General features: G+C 42.8%; 2 protein-coding genes across 5 annotated transcripts; one reads left to right on the forward strand and one right to left on the reverse strand.

Moving 5' to 3' along the window:
- Positions 1-1,042: 1,042 nt before the first annotated feature.
- On the forward strand, positions 1,043-8,483 carry epx (eosinophil peroxidase). Its single transcript, XM_023422410.2, has 17 exons — positions 1,043-1,060; positions 1,169-1,256; positions 1,345-1,435; positions 1,537-1,712; positions 1,881-2,013; positions 2,152-2,281; positions 2,368-2,574; positions 3,207-3,573; positions 3,648-3,808; positions 3,898-4,156; positions 4,232-4,402; positions 5,212-5,449; positions 5,534-5,745; positions 5,823-5,987; positions 6,691-6,774; positions 6,937-7,033; positions 7,327-8,483. The coding sequence occupies exons 1-17, from the start codon at positions 1,043-1,045 to the stop codon at positions 7,382-7,384; spliced, it is 2,655 nt and encodes an 884-aa protein (XP_023278178.1). The 3' UTR covers positions 7,385-8,483.
- Positions 8,102-17,994, reverse strand: rab3il1 (RAB3A interacting protein (rabin3)-like 1). Of its 4 annotated transcripts, none has more exons than XM_087178277.1 (13): positions 17,889-17,994; positions 17,223-17,553; positions 14,196-14,379; positions 14,003-14,098; positions 12,775-12,852; positions 12,245-12,481; positions 11,896-12,015; positions 10,691-10,819; positions 10,476-10,588; positions 10,221-10,244; positions 9,728-9,827; positions 9,571-9,637; positions 8,102-9,416 (listed from the first exon to the last, which is right to left on the reverse strand). In XM_087178277.1, the coding sequence occupies exons 2-13, from the start codon at positions 17,438-17,440 to the stop codon at positions 9,331-9,333; spliced, it is 1,452 nt and encodes a 483-aa protein (XP_087034403.1). In that variant the 5' UTR covers positions 17,441-17,553; positions 17,889-17,994; the 3' UTR covers positions 8,102-9,330. The 4 variants fall into 4 exon arrangements, with proteins under 4 accessions (XP_087034403.1, XP_087034404.1, XP_023278179.1 ...); XM_087178278.1 differs by having other exon boundaries at positions 11,896-11,931; positions 17,889-17,992; XM_023422411.2 differs by lacking the exon at positions 11,896-12,015 and having other exon boundaries at positions 17,889-17,990.
- Positions 17,995-18,250: the final 256 nt, after the last annotated feature.

The following is an 18,250-nucleotide window of genomic DNA, read 5'->3' on the forward strand; positions in this document are numbered from 1 at the left end:
ACTTTCACGGCTTGAAACTGTTGGGGTGAGGTGTGGGAAATATATTTTTTTGTGATTTGGATGAAATTATGTGCAATATTTTTGAGAACAAAAGATTTCTACATTTCTGATCTTGAACATCAACAGCACGCACAGAAGAAGATGGGTAATGTGGGTCAGCAGAGATAATGTTAATAACAACCTAATGAAATGGGGCTGATGACTCATGTGATGGTATCACACACCTGGTGCATCAAAGGGAAGACAGCAGGCAGAGAACTGTTGCTTCACAGTTGAGTTTAAAGGCTCGTACTGGACGCGGCCAGGCTTCATGAGTCACGTCCTCCACAGCGATTTAACTGAGACTTTTCTGTCTGATCCTTTCTCATTTTCAATGTCATTCCTGGTGCTTCATTTCCAGTAATCATTGTTTCCTCACCCACATGTTGTGAGTTACTGGCACATGGGCGATCAGACTGAACTGGCATTTGGCAAAGACACAGTCACGCTTTTAATAAAAAACGAATCCAAAATACTGAACTCAATGTGTCATTGTGAAATAAAAAAAAGTATATAAACAAGAAAAGTAAAAAAGTGACCTATCTTTTCAGTCTGTTCCCACTGTGGCACGTTGCTTGGACATCCAATGTTTCAACCGCCTGAATTTGGTTGGTGTCCACTGCTACAAACCCTGTGCTCTGGAGGGATCAGTAGAACTGTTTAATTTATTTGAATTGATCCTAATATGACAGAAGGTTTTCATCATGGGCGGGAGGACAGAAGTAAATTTGATTTGAAAGGTTATTTGGTCGAGGCAGTGAGTCCAGTGTTTGATGTTGCGTTCCTGTCACCAGAAGGACAGATAAGGGGATTCTGCACATACCTGTTGGCCCTGCTGCCAGTGTATAAATGGCAACCTTGATGGTCGGAGCCTGACACACACACACATGCACACACCTGTTGGCTCTCAAGATGAGTCATGGTCAGCGCAGCAGTAAGATACTCTGAGCTTGGTTAGATGTGCACGACTTTCCGCACGGACTGAACAGTTTTAATGATCTAGATGGACACAGCACTCATGGTGAGTTTCTCTATTTATTTCTTCTTCTTTTTTTTCTTTTTTTAATTAATTTAATAGAATAAAGAACCTGGTTTGTTGAGATAACTCAGATATGTCCCTTGGTTTCAGGTGTCCCTCTCTCTGTTTGGACTGGCTCTTGTCCTGCTCTCCTTCCCTGAGCACGCTTCACTGAACAAAGTATTTGACAACACCTCAGGTAGGATTTCTGTTTGATTATAGCTGAAAAGAGCAGGTACTGAGGAGTCTCACTAAATGCACCACTGTTTTCCTTGTGGTAATCTCAGGACCTGTGTATCTGGGGTCTGTATTTGTGAAGGAGGCTCTTCAGAGGGCGATTGAGATGACTGATGCTGCTTACGCCCGCACAAGTGAGAGGTAAAAATTCATTCAAATCAAACTGAACCACTGTGAAGCATAAATCATCATTGAACCCCTATGAAGCATTGTCTTGGCACTAAAAATGAAGATTTTGCCAGGGGGAAGAAGTCTCTGTCTGAAGGCGCTCTGAGACCCAGTGACCTGCTGGCTCAGTTCAAACAGACTGAAGCCGGAACCAGGACTCAAATCCGAGCTGCAGAACTGCTGGACAACACAGTGGAGCTGATCAGAGAGATGGTTTACACTCACACTATGGTGCAGCCCAACCCTCATGGTACTGAACAGCAGCGTTACACAGCACATAGAGATGTTTCTGCACCTGTATGTTAAATAGTTTACATTAAGTTTTACTGTTCCACTGCAGGTCCCAGAAACAAACCCAGAAATTAAATTATAATGTGCATTGCTTGTATCTTGTTATGTTTACTGTATTTTCCTATAGAGCTGCTGAGTGAAGGAGATGTGGAGAATCTACTGCAAGTGACAGGCTGCTCTGCTGAGCTGCAGAGACCCAGCTGTCAGAGCGACTGTCTGTCTGAGCGCTACAGATCCATCACAGGAGAGTGCAACAACAGGTCAGAGCTGACACACACACACACACACAACACACACACACACACACACATAAAAAAAACATGTAGTGACAGAGCAGAGTCGTCCTGAATCGACGTTGTTGTTGTTTTTTTGGTTAACATGTCTGTCGTGTCCTTCAGACAGCAGCCCAGATGGGGCGCTGCAAACATCCCGTATTCCCGTTGGCTGCTTCCAGAGTATGAGGATGTGTGGGGGGCGCCCAGAGGCTGGGACCCAGAGCACACCTACAATAACGTCAGCCTCCCTCCAGTAAGAGTCCTGCGGCAGCACTCAGTCGTCCTCTGTCCCGTCAGCCGCTGTAACTCTCATCACTCCTCACCCTGTTTGTTGTCCAGGTGCGGCTGGTGTCTCAGGAGGTGCTGTTCACTCACAATGACAACATCTCTCTGGACTCCACTCTGTCTCACCTGCTGGTGGAGTGGGGTCAGTGGATAGACCATGATGTGGTGCTGACGCCTCAGAGCCCCAGTACAACCGCCTTCAGGACCGGAGCTGACTGCACACACACCTGCAGCCGGGACACGCCCTGCTTCCCAATAGAGGTGCACTAACTATCAGCTGATTCTCTGAAGTGCTTCAGTTTGCTGTCTCTTTTCACCCCCATTTGGAATCACATGCATTTATGTATAAATTTGTCTTAAACATCTTCATCTAAGTCATTGTACTGTTCTTGTCGATACTGAAAACATCATTCAAACATTCACAGTGTAGGTTGGAAAAAGTATGTGAACAACTTCATGACATCAACAAAAGCTAGTCAGGAGTCAGGAGTTAGCAAACCTGGAGTCCAGTCAATGAAACGAGAGCAGAGGTTGGGTGGGTTGGAGACACTTTGACTTATTAAAAGATGCTTAAACATTTTGAGTTTGCTGTTCACAAGACACATCTGTGGATGTGAACCACGCCTCGCAAAAAAGAGATCTCAGTGTCTATAAATCGAGACAATTTAGTTGGGTGGCTCCTCTCCCTTGAAGTGGGCGTCCAGCTAAGGTGACTCCAAAAGCACAACACAGAGTGATCAGTGAGGTAAAACAGAAAGGCAGGATATTAATCAGTGTGTATCAATAACAATTTAGTTAATTACAATTGATAAATGATACAACAATGTATCTGTGTTACTGTATTACTATGAGAAAACCTATAACAAAAATGTTAAAAAAATGTTCTTTCCCAGATCCCGCTGTCAGATCCCCGTAATGGCATCCAGAGTTGTATGCCTTTCTTCCGCTCTGCTCCCAGCTGTCATGCAGCAGTCCTCCCTCATCAGCACCGAGAGCAGCTCAATGCCATCACCTCTTTTGTAGATGCCAGTATGGTGTACGGCAGCTCCACCGGTCTAGCATCAGCTCTGAGAAACCGCTCCTCTCCTTTGGGCTCAATGGCCCTCAACTCCCAGCACTCAGACCAGGAGCTGTCCTACATGCCCTTCCTGCCTCGCCAGCAGGTACACCTGGACCCCTGCGGCCCTCGAAACTCCACCACCTCAGGGGCATCGGACAGATCCACGCACTGGGAAAACACCACATCCTGCTTTCAAGCTGGTGAGTAAATGTGGTCATTCGTCTGTTCTCTGCAGGCCTCAGTGGCGAGGCTGTTTATCATCAGTGTTTCACAGGTGATTCAAGAGCCAATGAGCATCTGGGAATGATTGCACTGCACACGCTCTTCCTGAGAGAACACAACCGGCTGGTCAGTGAGCTGCACCTGCTCAACCCTCACTGGAGCCCTGATGTTCTCTATCAGGAGGCCCGCAAGATCATGGGAGCCATTCACCAGGTGTCGCTAACAGTTTGATCTTGACATCCATTCACCTCTACGTACGTGAGCACACCCAGCACTCTGACCGGCTCCCTTGTCTTTTCCAGATCCTAACCTGGGAGCATTACCTGCCACGGGTCCTTGGTGACATCGCCATGTCCCTTCTGATGCCTCCCTATGAAGGTTATAATCCTGAAGTGGATCCCAGCATCGCAAACGTCTTTGCAGCCGCTGCATTTCGATTTGCCCACGTCACCGTGCAGCCAGTGGTGACCAGGCTGGGGCCAGGATACACCATGAACTCCCAGCATCCCCCACTGCCTCTGCACCATTCACTGTTTGCTTCTTGGAGGGTTGTAGAGGAAGGTAAAGAGCAAAGCTGTAATTCATTCTCCTTAATTTACACATGGTTCACTCAGTAGTTCTGTTTCTGTCTTTCAGGTGGTATAGACCCTGTGCTGCGCGGCCTGTTGCTGTCTCCAGCCAAGCTGCAGACTCCAGGTCAGATGATGGTGGAGGAGCTGACAGAGAGGCTGTTTCAGGCACAGGGAGGGATGCCTCTGGACCTTGGGGCCCTTAACCTCCAGAGGGGACGAGACCACGGCTTACCTGGTACTAGCTTTCTTACCTGTCGAAAGCTCATACTGTAGCTACATAGTCACTTTGTACTTAAAGTCGGCTGATGACTGTCAACAAGGACTGTTTCAACAGACAGACTTTTATCTACTACTTTCAAATATCATCATTCATTTAAGAGATTGTCACAGTAATCATGACAGTAGCTGCATCCCAGGTTTTGGGTGTGTTGTTGTGTGTTCACTCTGGAAAAGTCACTTATATTCACACACTTATAAAATCTGTCTCAGAGTGTGCCGTTTATCTACGAGGAGGTGCTTTTGCACAGTTGCAGTTGCAGCTGCTTTTGATAAATTTCAGGTGGTGGTGAGACATAACCACAAAATTCTGGGAAAACGAAAAGTTCATATTAAATATTTACGAGGCCTCTGGAACTTCAGCACCTAAATTAAATACAGCCATTGTTAATGGTTTTAGTTACACCTGGGTTTATTCATGTCTGTGTGAAGATTGATGACTGTGCTTTTACTGTTGCTTGTAAACTCTGAAACAGCCTCAGATAAAATCTCTAGAGTATCCAGATCACCTATTTTTCTTTGGTTTTTCTTTTTTTCTTTACTTTGTGGGTTACACAGTTATTTTCTCCCAGTTTTTATATTTTGTCATTTCTGCCATGTCCTTTCCTCTTTCCTTTTCTCATAAAGCACTTTGTAACTTCTGTTTGGAAAATTGTTTCTAAAAAAAGGCTTTCTAACACCAGACTTATTAAGGTTAATGTTCCCTGTGTCTCACTTCCTGTATCAGACCTTTAAACTCCTGCTTTCTGTCTCATCTCGTCCCATCAGGATACGGCTCATGGCGAAGGTTCTGCGGCCTCTCTGTTCCCAACTCTACGACAGAGTTGGCCGAAATCCTGGGTAACTTCACTTTGGCTCACAAATTCCAGCTCCTGTACGGGACGCCACACAACATCGATGTGTGGGTGGGAGCCATCTCTGAGCCCGCTCTGGATGGAGGCCGAGTGGGGCCGCTCCTGGCCTGCCTGCTGGCCAGACAGTTCAGAGCCCTGAGAGATGGAGACAGGTAAACCTAAATCCTCTACTGATCATCTGCTGATCTAACAACATGAATCAGAAGAGAAGGTTAAATCTGTGTTTGTCCTCTGAGGTTTTGGTGGGAGAGGGAGGGAGTGTTCTCCAGCACCCAGAGGAGACACCTCCACGCCGTCTCTCTGTCCCGCATTATTTGTGATAACAGCCATATCAGCCTCGTCCCTGCTGACGCATTCTCACGCACTGAGAGTCCCGAGGACATGCTGGCCTGTTCCCACCCGCTCGTCCCCCACCTCGACCTGAGCCCCTGGAAAGAACCCGACACAGGTGAGGAAGTGTGGACAGAGAAATATTTCGAGTGTGATGTCACGTTTGTGTTGTTTTTTCACTGACATCTCTCCCAGATCCCAGCTGTGGTCCAGTACCCAGGATCCAGTCTGGCCACTCTCTGCTCTGTGACTCTGTGATTCTGTATCAGTGTCACTCAGGCTTCACGCTGCTGGGATCTTCATCTGTCAGCTGTGATCCAAACAGCCTCCAGTGGAGCCCCACACCTCCAACATGTCAAGGTACAAACAGTAAACTAAGGCCGGGTGGCACAGCTGTAGTAGACATCATATTAACACCAGTGTTTTACAATATGGTTTATGTGTCAGATGTGAACCAAAACAGATGTGAGACAGAAGTTCATTCTTGACTTTGGAAACAGCAACTGGCACAAAAAATCTTCCCACAAAGTCCATTTAGTATCTGTTCTGCAGCTTTCGATAGTATCAAGATTTTCCTCAGTTGCCATGGAATTGTAGATGTTCAAATTTCAATTTTTTTGAGGATTTTAAAGTTGTTTCGTCCATGTTGGCTTAAAACTTTGAGATAGAAAGTTAATTCTTGATATTGGAAACTGTCGTCAACAAATCGTTCTAAACACCACAATTTCCATTCAAGTTTAGGAACGAACGAACAATCTCATCTTCTAATCCAAAATGGAAGAGTTCAGTAAGTGCTCATAAAAATCAGCATCTACAAAGCCATTTCCACTGGGCGAACTTCATCAGTTGAGGAATGTCATGTGATATGATCAAAAGCTACAGAACAGCTACTGAATTCACCATAAACTATTTTATAAAAGTTTTTATACCTTTTTTTGCCATCTTAAGAGTTTTTTATTATTTATCATGAAACCAAAATATCTTAATATGATATAATTTCACTAAAAGCAATAATAATGACTAAAAGCTGCATTTCTCATTGATTTGCTTTTGACTGCCACAGACATTAATGAATGTGAAGAACAGATTTCTCCTTGTCCACAAAACCTGGAGTGCATGAACACACCAGGTTCCTTTATTTGCTCAGGTTGGTTCAGATGCTGCTGCCGTCTCTCAAGCACATTTTCTGCTGTTCGATATTTTGTGCTAAAATGTTTTCTTTTAACTTCTGTTTTAAAATATACTCTATAAATAAATCTTAACTTACATTGCTGAACGTTTCTGTGCGTGTGTGTGTGAACTGATCCAGAGCCCTCCTCGCTGTCTGCTGTCTCCGTCGTCACTGCAGTGATAGTAGTAATCGGTGGTGTGGCCATGCTGGTGACAATGATGATCTGTTATCGAAGGTATTTAATGAACCAGATTTTGCCATGTTATACCAATAGTATAAATAAATTGTATTTCTGGGAACATCTATTCAGTGAACCGGCACCTTCCTCTTGAGATACAGATGATAGGACTGTTGACTAGACTGGAAACAAATTCTGTAAGATGTGGATCAGAAAAGCACATTTAATGACTATTAAGTCATGTAGTCATGTTAACAAGTAAAATAAATATAATAGGAACTGTTCATTTAGCCCTGAAAGATGATAAAAGTATTTCAGTAGATATGAATAACTGTACGTCTTTGTTGCAGATATTTCCCCAAGAAAGAAGAGTTGGTCACTGCTCGGTGTTGTCAAGGAAAAAGTTAACTGAACATTTGTAAGAGTTTGGTCATTTTTTATTCTAATGTTCCTCTATGTTAAAGTTAACTTGATGTCCTCAATATATTTGCAACTTAAAATAATAATATTGAACTGTCTATTGTAGTATAATATTTTGTCTTAATTTATAATCACACTAAGGCTGAACAAATCAATGTTTTACCTAACTAAGTGTCCCTGTCGTTGAGCACTGCAGCATCTAGATGGTTTTTACCTTGATGTTATAGTTTGTCCTCTGACTACACATTATGTCACCCTGAGCTGCTCATTCATTAAGGTCTGCTGTAATCTGTACGACGAGGCCTTGAAAACAGAATAACAAGCTTACAAGTCTTTTCAATCCGGAAACTAAAATCTTAGTGGAATGACTGCTCCAAGAAAAGATTTTTATACCATAAAGCCCCTCTGAGTGGGATATGGTCTCAGCATTTCCTCAGGATCCATGTGCCTGTTTCCTGCTTACAAACCTGTTAGGCAACTATGGGTGTGTATCAGAGCGTTTTGTATCGGGGTAACCAGGCGGTTCCTGGCAGTGACCTTAATCTAAAACCAATGACGTGCCCTGAGAGAAACAGGTCTCTGTGTCATCCGACTGTGCTGCTTTGAAATGAAACACCGTGATGAGTCATCACTCTCAAACTTTGAGAGACTGAACTTTACAAAGACCAGAAATCAAAGTCCTATAAAGCACACATGGGACAAAGGTTATAGGCTACAATGCCTCGTTTTTAATGGAGTGTGTATACTGGAAGACACAGTTAATTATCAGCACACTGAGGTTAGGAACCTCAAAGCCCTAGATAAGGCTAAGAAGCAGTTATTGCACTTTCTGACACAATATTCTTCATTTTTATCTTTCAAAGACTGTTCTTTATAAAAAAAAAACTGGTCATTAATAGTAATAAATCTTTAGTATGAGGTACAACCAATATACATTGCATAATATGGCTATGTACTGCATTCATGCAAAGTTATTTATGGCTTATTCTGTATTTACATACTGTTCATTGCAGACGTGTAAATCTACAGTTGCAACAGTTGTGCATATTGCGATCACATGTATTAAAGCTCGTTTATTTTCTGTTTACGTTGTAAAGCTGTCACTATTTTGAATGTGGAGGTATAATAATTAATTCATTAACAGTTTAGCTGATTACTAATTACAGGATAATGTGAAATTGTTTTTCTTGCAACAGGCTGCAGCCGTTTCCTTTGTGTTTCGTACAAGGCCTCTAGAACAGGTAGTGCATCAATAAAATTAAGGCCATGCTGAGACAAAAAGTCTTGGCTGTGGTGTTTGACCTAATAACTGAAAGCAACTACGAGGTGCTGGTGAGCATTACATTAATGTAAAAATAAAGAAAACAACTCAAATCATTGTTCTATGGAAACTGTCAATCTTACAGATCTTACATATATAATTATCTACGTATGTAATACATGAGGTAAGAGATCAACTAAACTCTCTGCTGCTTTCATCCTGTGCTCATCTTTCCAACAGAATAATGCATCTAGAATCTATTGTGCTAACATGAGAAGTTGTATGTACTCCACCGGGGAGGTTCAGAGCTCACAAGATAAAAAACGATTCTCTTCACTTGGGAGAATTACTGGAGGCCTGCAGTATAACGGAATATATTTGACATATCTGGGAGTAACACTATCTTTAGAATTGTGTTATTTTTATGTCTTTTTAGCCGTGGTTCAATTTTTTATTTTATTTTATTTTTTTTTTTTAAATTACCAGAACATGCTTCCCTTGTTGGTTGACCTCTGCTGCAGCACTATTGCTGTAACTAATGCTGTACAACCTCTGCTACAAAAACAGATCCACGACCTGTTTGTTACCACAGTTTAACCCAAACTCATCTGAATAATCAATGTCCTAGGATCATGCTTGTCCTGTCGGGTGTCTCAGTGGACTGTCAGGTCCACTAGCCCTGGTCAGTGAGGTAGAAACCTAACTTGGCCACAGTCATTTCTCTGCGAAGACGCATCACCTCCCAGAACATCTGCTCCGCTGCAGGGCGGCAGAGAGATGACAACAACAGATACAACACGTCAGTCGGCTCAATAAAACCCTTGTTGGCAAAGAAAAAAGCAAAAGGAGGCAAAACAGACAAATACCACAAAAAACAACTTAATATTTCCCATTTAAATACAGGTTAACTTACCATCGTGTCTCACCAGACCCTGCTGGATGTAGCGGATATATGTAAAAAAATTGCAAACTGCTGTGATCTAGAAGGGTGAAAGGAGGACAAGGTGACATGCAGCAACGCTTAACAGCAGTGTATGTAGTGAAGGTTACAGAGACGAAGTGATGGTTACCCGTGCTCGGCTGGAAGGAGAGATGTAATAGTAGCTCCCCTTGTCGCCAAGTTTAATGCGATGTCGACAGAGTCGTGTCATCCCGCTCAATGCGCATTTCCTACCGGAGAAAGATCAGCTGTTAAAAAAATTAAAATCACAGCTACAAGACGTGGATACGTTTTAATCACAGCACACACTGAACATGACTTTCATTTCTTAAGGTATTATCAACAGTGAAACGAAGGTATCCTAGGACAACACATTCCAGGTGGAAATACGCTTTACAAGACAGCACAACGACAGAGGTGCACAATCAGAGCAAGTTAGTGACTGAAAGAGTAAAAGATTCTAGGTTAGATTAGACAGACACATGCAGAGCCCCATGTGGGTCATTTGTTTACAGATTTGTTTACATCTTTTACGATGTCTGGACAGTCAGACTTCATTTCATTCCACAGTCATTTGTGTTAGTGAAAAGCTGGACAGGTTATTGGTTCTTAGGAGGACTTACGTCTCTATTGCTGCCCTAAAGCCACTGGAAAAAAAGATTTTTAAATCAGACAGTGATTAGAAATGTGCCCGTTGATTAAAACTCCTCTCTTGATACATGGTAAGACAGTGAAAAGCCCATGACCATAAATCATCAGTGGAGAAACCAAAACCAAATTAAGAGTGAATTATCAGTGTTGGATTTGGCCATTGTTTAGGAGTGAATGGTGACCAGAGAGGAGAGGATGACAGTTAATATGTGGACGTGACAACTCACTTAGGGCCTCCACATTCTATAGCCGAGGCTTTAACCATCGGTAACGCTGACATGGCCACAGGCTCGATAGTCAGAGAGTTGTTTTCCACTGCGCTCTGCACCAGCTGGGACAGCTGTGGAGAGCAGGAATCGATAATGTCAATGAAAATTCAAACATCAAAATATGACAAATGCAGTGACATAATGTTTCTTCTAAGAAGCAGTGAGATTGTGACCTCAGATCTTGTAAAAGAGAGACAGGGTCCAATGTCTTCTCTGTAGATTCGACTGAGGAAGGCGGAGGAGCGGTCTAGACTCGGATGTTCCTTCCACATCAGAAACTCTGCATACAGAACTGAGTCCATCTGCAAACAGAAAACAATGCATCACTCACCCTGTCAATATACTACCTGTCTAATATGTAGACTATATTACATCACAGAAACATAACATTAAGTCATATTTCAAAAAGATTAAGTGTCTACAGCCGCGCGACTCTGTGAGGCTGTGTACTTTGACACAGTGGTGCTTTGGGCTAAATGCTAACACGCTAATGTTACATAGGTATTATGTTACCACATTCACCAGCCCACATGTTAGCATGCTAAAATTTGCTGATTATAAATATAAACAATAATAAACAAAGTACAATGGAGGCTGATGGGAATATCATTAATTTGACAGGTATTTGGTCACAAATCAAAGTAATGGACAAACTGAAATTTTAACCTGATGATGGCGCTAAAGGAAAGACTTGAGCTGTTGAAGGCAATGGAGAAAAACTCAGCAAAACCATTAGGATTCACCCTCTGGGCTGATCCGATGGACACTTTGACATGTGGAAAAGAGCAGCTGGAGATTGAACTGCCTGCGGTTAGTGGACAACCCGCTTTACCTCCTGGGCTACAAGGTGGCATGTGTACCGAATTTCAATGCAGTTGCAAAGTGGTTGACTAAGAAACTGACACAGCCATCCCCAGAGCGATGGGGCATGTCAGAAATATAATTGGTGAAAGAGGCATAAGGAGGCCATGCAGGAATGACTTTGCTCTCCACATTATTAGCACCTCCCTGAAAAACAAAGCGAAAATTCTGTCCCTGCTGCATAGAGCACAACCAGCATATTTTTACAGTCAAAAATATCTCTCCAGTAAAAACACTTGCATTAGAAAGACCAACTCTTATTTACTGCTTTGATTGAAAAAGAAAATGCTGAAAAGAGCAGAACAGAAGCAGCACGCTCAGTTTACGAGTTTCTGTGCAACTAAACTCCCATCTAAAGAATGTTGTTCTCAAATGAAGACTGATAATACACTTTTCCCAAGGGATACTGTGGATTATTGGCACTTTGAACAGGAAAAACTTGCTCATTGTCCCATAAATGCAGATGTAGCAGCTACAGCTAAAACTCCACCGAGCCTGATCGAACGGATTCAGTTACCTGTCTGCTGTCAATGCCTTGCCCCTCTCCCCGCTCCTGCCAATAAGAGTCATAGGTCACACTGACAGACTGTCCAGGAACCAGGCAGAGAATCAGAGAGAGGAGAGCAGGAACAGCAGGCTGAGAGAGGAAGAGACACCAAAGACAGAGAGGAAGAACAAGTCAGGCAGAGGTTAGTAGTGCGAGAAAAGAAGGATCAAAAAGCAAAGAGAACTCAGCTTAGGTAAGAGATAGGGAGAACTGGAAACAAGAGAGTAAGTGCTGGGAAAAGAGAATGCACAAGTCCAAAGATGCAGAAACACATTTTAAGGATAAGATAGGCAAGTGTTCAAAATGTGGTTCAGTTTACCTCTCTGTCCTCTTTGGCCACAGGCTGAATTGAAACTGATGAAGGTTCTGGTTTTCCAGGTGAAGATGGAAAGGCACCACTCGCGCTCTTGTTGCGGATGTGTCCTCCGACATGTTTGTACGCTCCCCTGGTTCCCGAAGCCTGCAGCTGTGGGTGCAGCTGGCGGTTTGGTGAAGAGGGTGTGGATGTCAACACCAGAGTCTTGAGTGCCGTCACCTCTGCTTGCAGAACGTCAATCTGGGAGCCACACACAGAAACAGCAGAGGCAAAAAAAAAAAGAAAAAGGATGAAATCTGATGATGGGAGAGAAATCAATAACATCAACAAAACTCTATTTATGTCCTTTTATTGTTCATAGAATATATCTCAAAATAACTACTTACAGTGGCAGCCTATTTTAAGATAAATATGGTGGATTCAAGAATAGTTCAGGTGCTGCTAAGAAATTTTAACGGGACAAGATGTCAGTTCATGAGGCATCTCCTGAAGTTTTAACTGGAGTACAGAAACAGAGAAACAAGCTCACACACCTTTCCCTGAGCCTCCTTCAGCTGTTTCTCTGCTGCTGCTTGTTTGACGTTCGCTTCACGCACCATCTTGTGAGCTTCCTGTTGTGAAGTAGATTACATTAACACGGTTAAAACACTGCAACAAGTTGAAGATATCTGCTGTCTGTTTTTATGGTGGGTTTAAAAAGGGACATCTGAAATATCTGATTGGAAGTTGTGTTTAACTGTTAAAGGGTAAATCTGTTAAAAAAGAAGTTAAAGCTGAATTATTTCTATCTTTTTTTTATGTCACCTGGGAGAAGCAGAACAAGCTGGCGTCACAACACTGAGTGTGTGTGTGCACATTGGTATCCCTGTTTGGTGCCTTATCCTGGTTTTGATCATATTAGGGATGTGATGTTTACATCGAACATGCGACACCTGGTTATTTATATCCCTGTACAAATGATTCTAACAGTATCCAGGTTTCTTATAATCTGTGTACAGTTTTGTCTCACTCAAAAAATCTGATCATAACCAGGATAACTAACTAAGTCATTAAACTCTTTGGCGCCATTATGTTCACCAGCTAGTCGTTAACTTAGTGTGTCTGCCATGGTTTGCTGAGCAGGTAGTGACCAGTGGCGTTGTCAGAGCTTTTTTGCTGAAAACAGCTGCTGCTGCTGGAAACAAAGTTGATGACAAAGGAGTTTGTGAATCAAAGAGGTTAAAATGCTGTAGAGTGCAGCTTTAAACCATTCAAGTTGCGGTGTCTACGTGACTTAGAGGTTTAAGACGCAGACCATTTAATTGTAACGTTCCTAGTTCAAGTTTGGTCAGGGTATTTGGTGTTTCTCCATAGTTAAACCCGCCATAAAATATGAACTGTGTTGTAGAGGTGATGAACCCAGAGAATAATCATCCAACTCTGCAGTTTTTCTCTCCATCTTTCAGTGCCCATAACTTCACTGTTTTTTGTTTAAGCCTCTTTGCTCTTATCAGTGTCATTTCCAGCAGCAGCAACAGCAGCCAAGTGTTTCCAGTGAGAAATTTAAATGGATAAACCTGTTCGCCCAGCACCAAACAACATACAGATAATGTTAGCAACCAGCTTCTGAATATAGTGGAGTTAATGGAGACCAAAAACTGAGCAAAAAGCAGAGTGAATAATGGACATAATTTGCCTGGTGGACAGAGACACGACTCCAAATGAATGATAATGTTGCTTCATCGGGGCCTAAAGCACGTGTCAGAATTACAGTGCGATCACCTCAAACAGACTAGCCGTCAGCTCCTCCAGCTCCTGCTCCAGCTGATTCCTGACCTGCGACAGACGCTCACACTCCTTGTCTTTCAGTTTCAGTTCCTGAAATGTGTAGAAGAAAAGGTCACAATCACATTTAACAAGGAAGGACATTTGCATTGTCAGCGGTTTCTTGTTAGCATCAAGTAGGTTACAACACCCTCTTTGCAGCGTCCAGCTGTTCCCTAAGGATCTCCGAGCCCTTTTCTCTGATTTCTTTCTCTCTGATTTCCAGTGAGGAGCTGCGGAGCCGGGAGAGGTCACCATGGTCTCGGCCTGAGGTGGGCCCAGCCTGGCCTCCTCCCCCGCCTCTGGACTCTGGCTCTGGATCCAGATCTACCAACCTTCACAGGACAACAAACAAAAAAGTAAACGTGGTTATTGACAGGACATTAAAATTTGATGTTCTCTCCTTAATCTGGGTTGCATCTGGGTATATGTTTAAATTGTGACTGCAGAAGATGTACATTATCTTTAAGATCATTTTGGTGCAATACATTAAGTTGCAATGTTTATGTTGTAGGTTACAAGGTCTATGGGTTCAAGGTACAAGACAGAGGTTCCCCAAAGTTTTTCATGTCATGGATTCACAGAGGGATACACATGAAGTGAAGAGCATGAAACCTCTTAACTCAATCATTCTCATGTAGGACTTGATGATATCATATGGTTGTTTATTCAGTTGTTTATTAGGCACACATAGCTAAAACTAATAAACCCTACCTTATTATTATGGTTATATAGTTCAGTTTTTGTTGAAACTGATTTCCAGGAGTGTGGGGTGTTATCTACCCTGTTTACAGTCAATGTCAACAAAACTGCAATAAGATTTTATTATTGGTCCAGACAATAGTTACAATCTTCATGAAGACAGGATTTATTACAGGGCTGTTGAGACTGCATTAGCTTTAGTCAGGTGATCCACAATTAAGTAAATGTAAAATACACAAGAAAACATCAAAATATTAGGCTGCGTTGAACGATGCTGACATACTGAAGTGAATATAGAGTCTATTAAAATCTTTCCCAGCTCTATTTATATTATATCTTTATGGTATTCTCACTTAGTTACTGCTGGTGACTGAAACAGACCCCCGAAGGACCCGGACCACCGTTTGGGACCCTCTGCTACAGCATTAGCAACATTACATGTTGGTTAAAGCCATCCGACTGTTAGTCACGGTCATTATTGACCCCTGAAGCTGTAAAGTTAATGGTCAAAGCAGCTCCTCGCAAGCATTTAGCTGCACTTTTAGCCAGCTAGTTGTCGTTAGCTACAACTTTCTGATACGGAGAGGTTTCCCCTCCGCGGCCGCCCTTACCCCGTCAGTCAGTGTCCAGGACAGAAGATAAACCTCCCACCCTGTCCGTGAGTGTGTCAGCTTCTCCCCTCCAGCGTCCTTCAGCTGTTGTTGTTGTTGAATTAACAAGTAATGTACAGACCGTAGTTGAGGTTAGCTCGGTTCACTGAAACTAATCTGAGCAGTTTTAAATCACAGCCAGCGGAGGAATGCGGACGCTGACGTAGACAACCGACAACAGCAACGGTCACAGAAACGATCAAGTTAAACAATAAATAAATAAGCAAAAGTCTAACACCAACGGTGGTTTACACTTTTCCAGCCTTATCTGTCAGTGGTTTTCCTCTCATCTCCGCGGTGTTATTCCCAGGCGAGAAGGCGAGTGTCTCCTCTCTGTTTCTGCCTCCTCTCACAGGTCACATGACAGCGCATCCACTCCCAGCGCCCCCAACTACACATCCTGTCCGGAGCCCCACCACCACCCAGCACCCACAGCCAAGAGCTTACCTCCACATCCAGCACGTACAGTAACACTGACAGGCTCATCACTTCATTGTATGACGTTTCACCTCATATTATCAGCTGTTTATCTACAAATATGTGAGATTAACCTCCAGAGGGAACATTTGTTGTTGGGCCCAGTCACCTTACATACCAGTTTCAACCCTAACCCCAGGCACACAGAAACCACTCCGTGCTTGACTAGTCAATTGACATTCAATTGACAGAAACTTCACTGCCAACAATCTTGATAATTTATGAATAGAGTTGGGTTTTTTTTATTTTTTTTTTGCGAAAATACCAAAAATCCACTGATACCAGCTTCTCAAATCAGAATATTTCCTGGTTTTCAAATTTTCCTTGATACTAAATCCAACATCTTTGGGATTTTCAGTGGGAATAAGGGAATAATGATGAGATTTTTCACTATTTTCTGGCATTTTACAACCCTAACCTTTTTTATTAATAGTGCAAAATCACCTAAGGAGTCACTCTGCACTTTACACATTGAATAAAAACAAGTGTACTATAGTGTGTACACACACTAAAATATAGTATGAAACAAACCTCTGAGTCAAAAAGCATATCGTGGCGACCTGGTGCCCGAGGGGTTTAAGACACTGACCGTGCAATCTCAACGTCACTGGTTTGAGTTTAGCCAGGAACATGAGTTGCATTCATCCCCCACCTCTCTACATGCATTTCCTGTCAGCTCGCTACTGTGCTTTCTAATAAAGGCAAAAATTAAAATGAAATCAAGCCCTGATCTGACCTGTGCAGTAGGCCCACAGACTGGAAAAAACCTGAAGAGGTTCCTCTCCAGTTCTTCACTACATTTGTCCGACTAAGATTTTACATACAAAACACGCCTAAAATAATATCATTGGAGTTAAACTAGTGACTAAACATAGAGTTTTGTCTGCTAGTTTACATATGGAGTCATGTGACTCGACCACCTGCCTACTACCTTATTGTGATTGTCACAGGTGAAAGCATTATCCCTCTGACAGGGCACAGTCTTCATGGTGGGTGGAAATTGTGAGAGAGCACGTCAAGATCTCTTCAAGTCAACTCAAGATAAATCAGATTTCTTAGGACTGGAGTTGGTTGAACATTATAGCCACATCTGAGAAGACTGTTGTAGATATTGTGCAAAATGACACAACTGTCTCTACTAGGTGGCGGTAATTAAAGCACTTGGGTAGCTGTAGCTACCATACTGTCATTGTGGTAACCCTAAGGGAGTCATCTGAGGACCATGAATAGGCCACATACATGTATCTTTACAAACAACCATCATGCATTATGTTAATGTAATTCTCCTGTTTATCCCATTCAGGTAAACTCAACTGTCTTGCCCCAGTGCTTTGTGATTTAACACTTACCGTCCAACAACACAGCCTTCCTCCCCGGTTTGTCTGCTGGACTTGTGTCTGGAAGCTGGCTGTCCCACCGCATCAGGTGTCCCAAAGAAGACTGTAGAGGAGTACACTGCTATTCCAGATCTCCCCGCCTTGAGGACTTCATATCCTCGGCTGGATGAAGCTGAAGATGGTGGAGAGGAGGAAATCTGGACGCTGTGAATTCCCTCAAAAGCATCCATGTCTGTCTCTCTCTAGGGCAGCGCAGAGACTCCTCAGAAACTACAAGTTACTCCGGAGAAGATTTAGTTTGTCAGATTCTTTAAGTGGCATATGATGGCCTTGAAGTCTGTAGCTGTCAAGCACCCAAAATACAGAAAAGAAAAAGTTACATACAGCAACTTAAAATCACATGACAACTAAATGGTTCATAAAAGTTTTGCTTTACAAACTTGCACAGTCAAAAGTCTTCCAGTGGACAAGACATGACCTCTACAGTGTTAAACTATAACTCGCACTGTGACTTCCCTCTCTGTACACTGCAGAGACATAAGAGGTCAGGCTTGAGATAGCCAGTGTAAACATAAGGTAGGAAACAGTATCCTGCAAGTATAACGCACATGTGAGAGTTTGATAGAGTTACACTTCCAGGCTGAGTTAAGAACAAATAAACACGCATGATATACTCACCAAAGTGTTCAAAACTGATTCCCAGTTATTGTCAGTCTGTAAAATATCGCTTTGATAATCTTCAGGGTTTAGCAAGTTAAATTCTGTCCGCACTTCGCCCTGCTGCTGGTCGTCTGGTTCGACAGGAAGGGTTAATCACTAACACTTTCTGACCAGTAACAACTCAGCTGTACACATTTCTTCCAGCAGGGGGGGGTCCCCCACACTCTCACCTGATCAGGAGCTTTATATTATCAAATGCTGCAAGATGCTTCAAATAGAAAATAATCAAGTTTCGTGAAACCCAGAAATTAGATTATATGTTCAAAAGTTTCTGCAGAGAGAAATGACATGAGTGTTAAACTTTGAAGACAACAGTCAGT

Source organism: Seriola lalandi, unplaced genomic scaffold (genome assembly GCF_002814215.2).
Source record: "Seriola lalandi dorsalis isolate HSWRI2012SDOR001 ecotype SW California unplaced genomic scaffold, Sedor1 jcf7180002054682, whole genome shotgun sequence".
NCBI classification, from domain to species: Eukaryota; Metazoa; Chordata; class Actinopteri; order Carangiformes; family Carangidae; genus Seriola; species Seriola lalandi.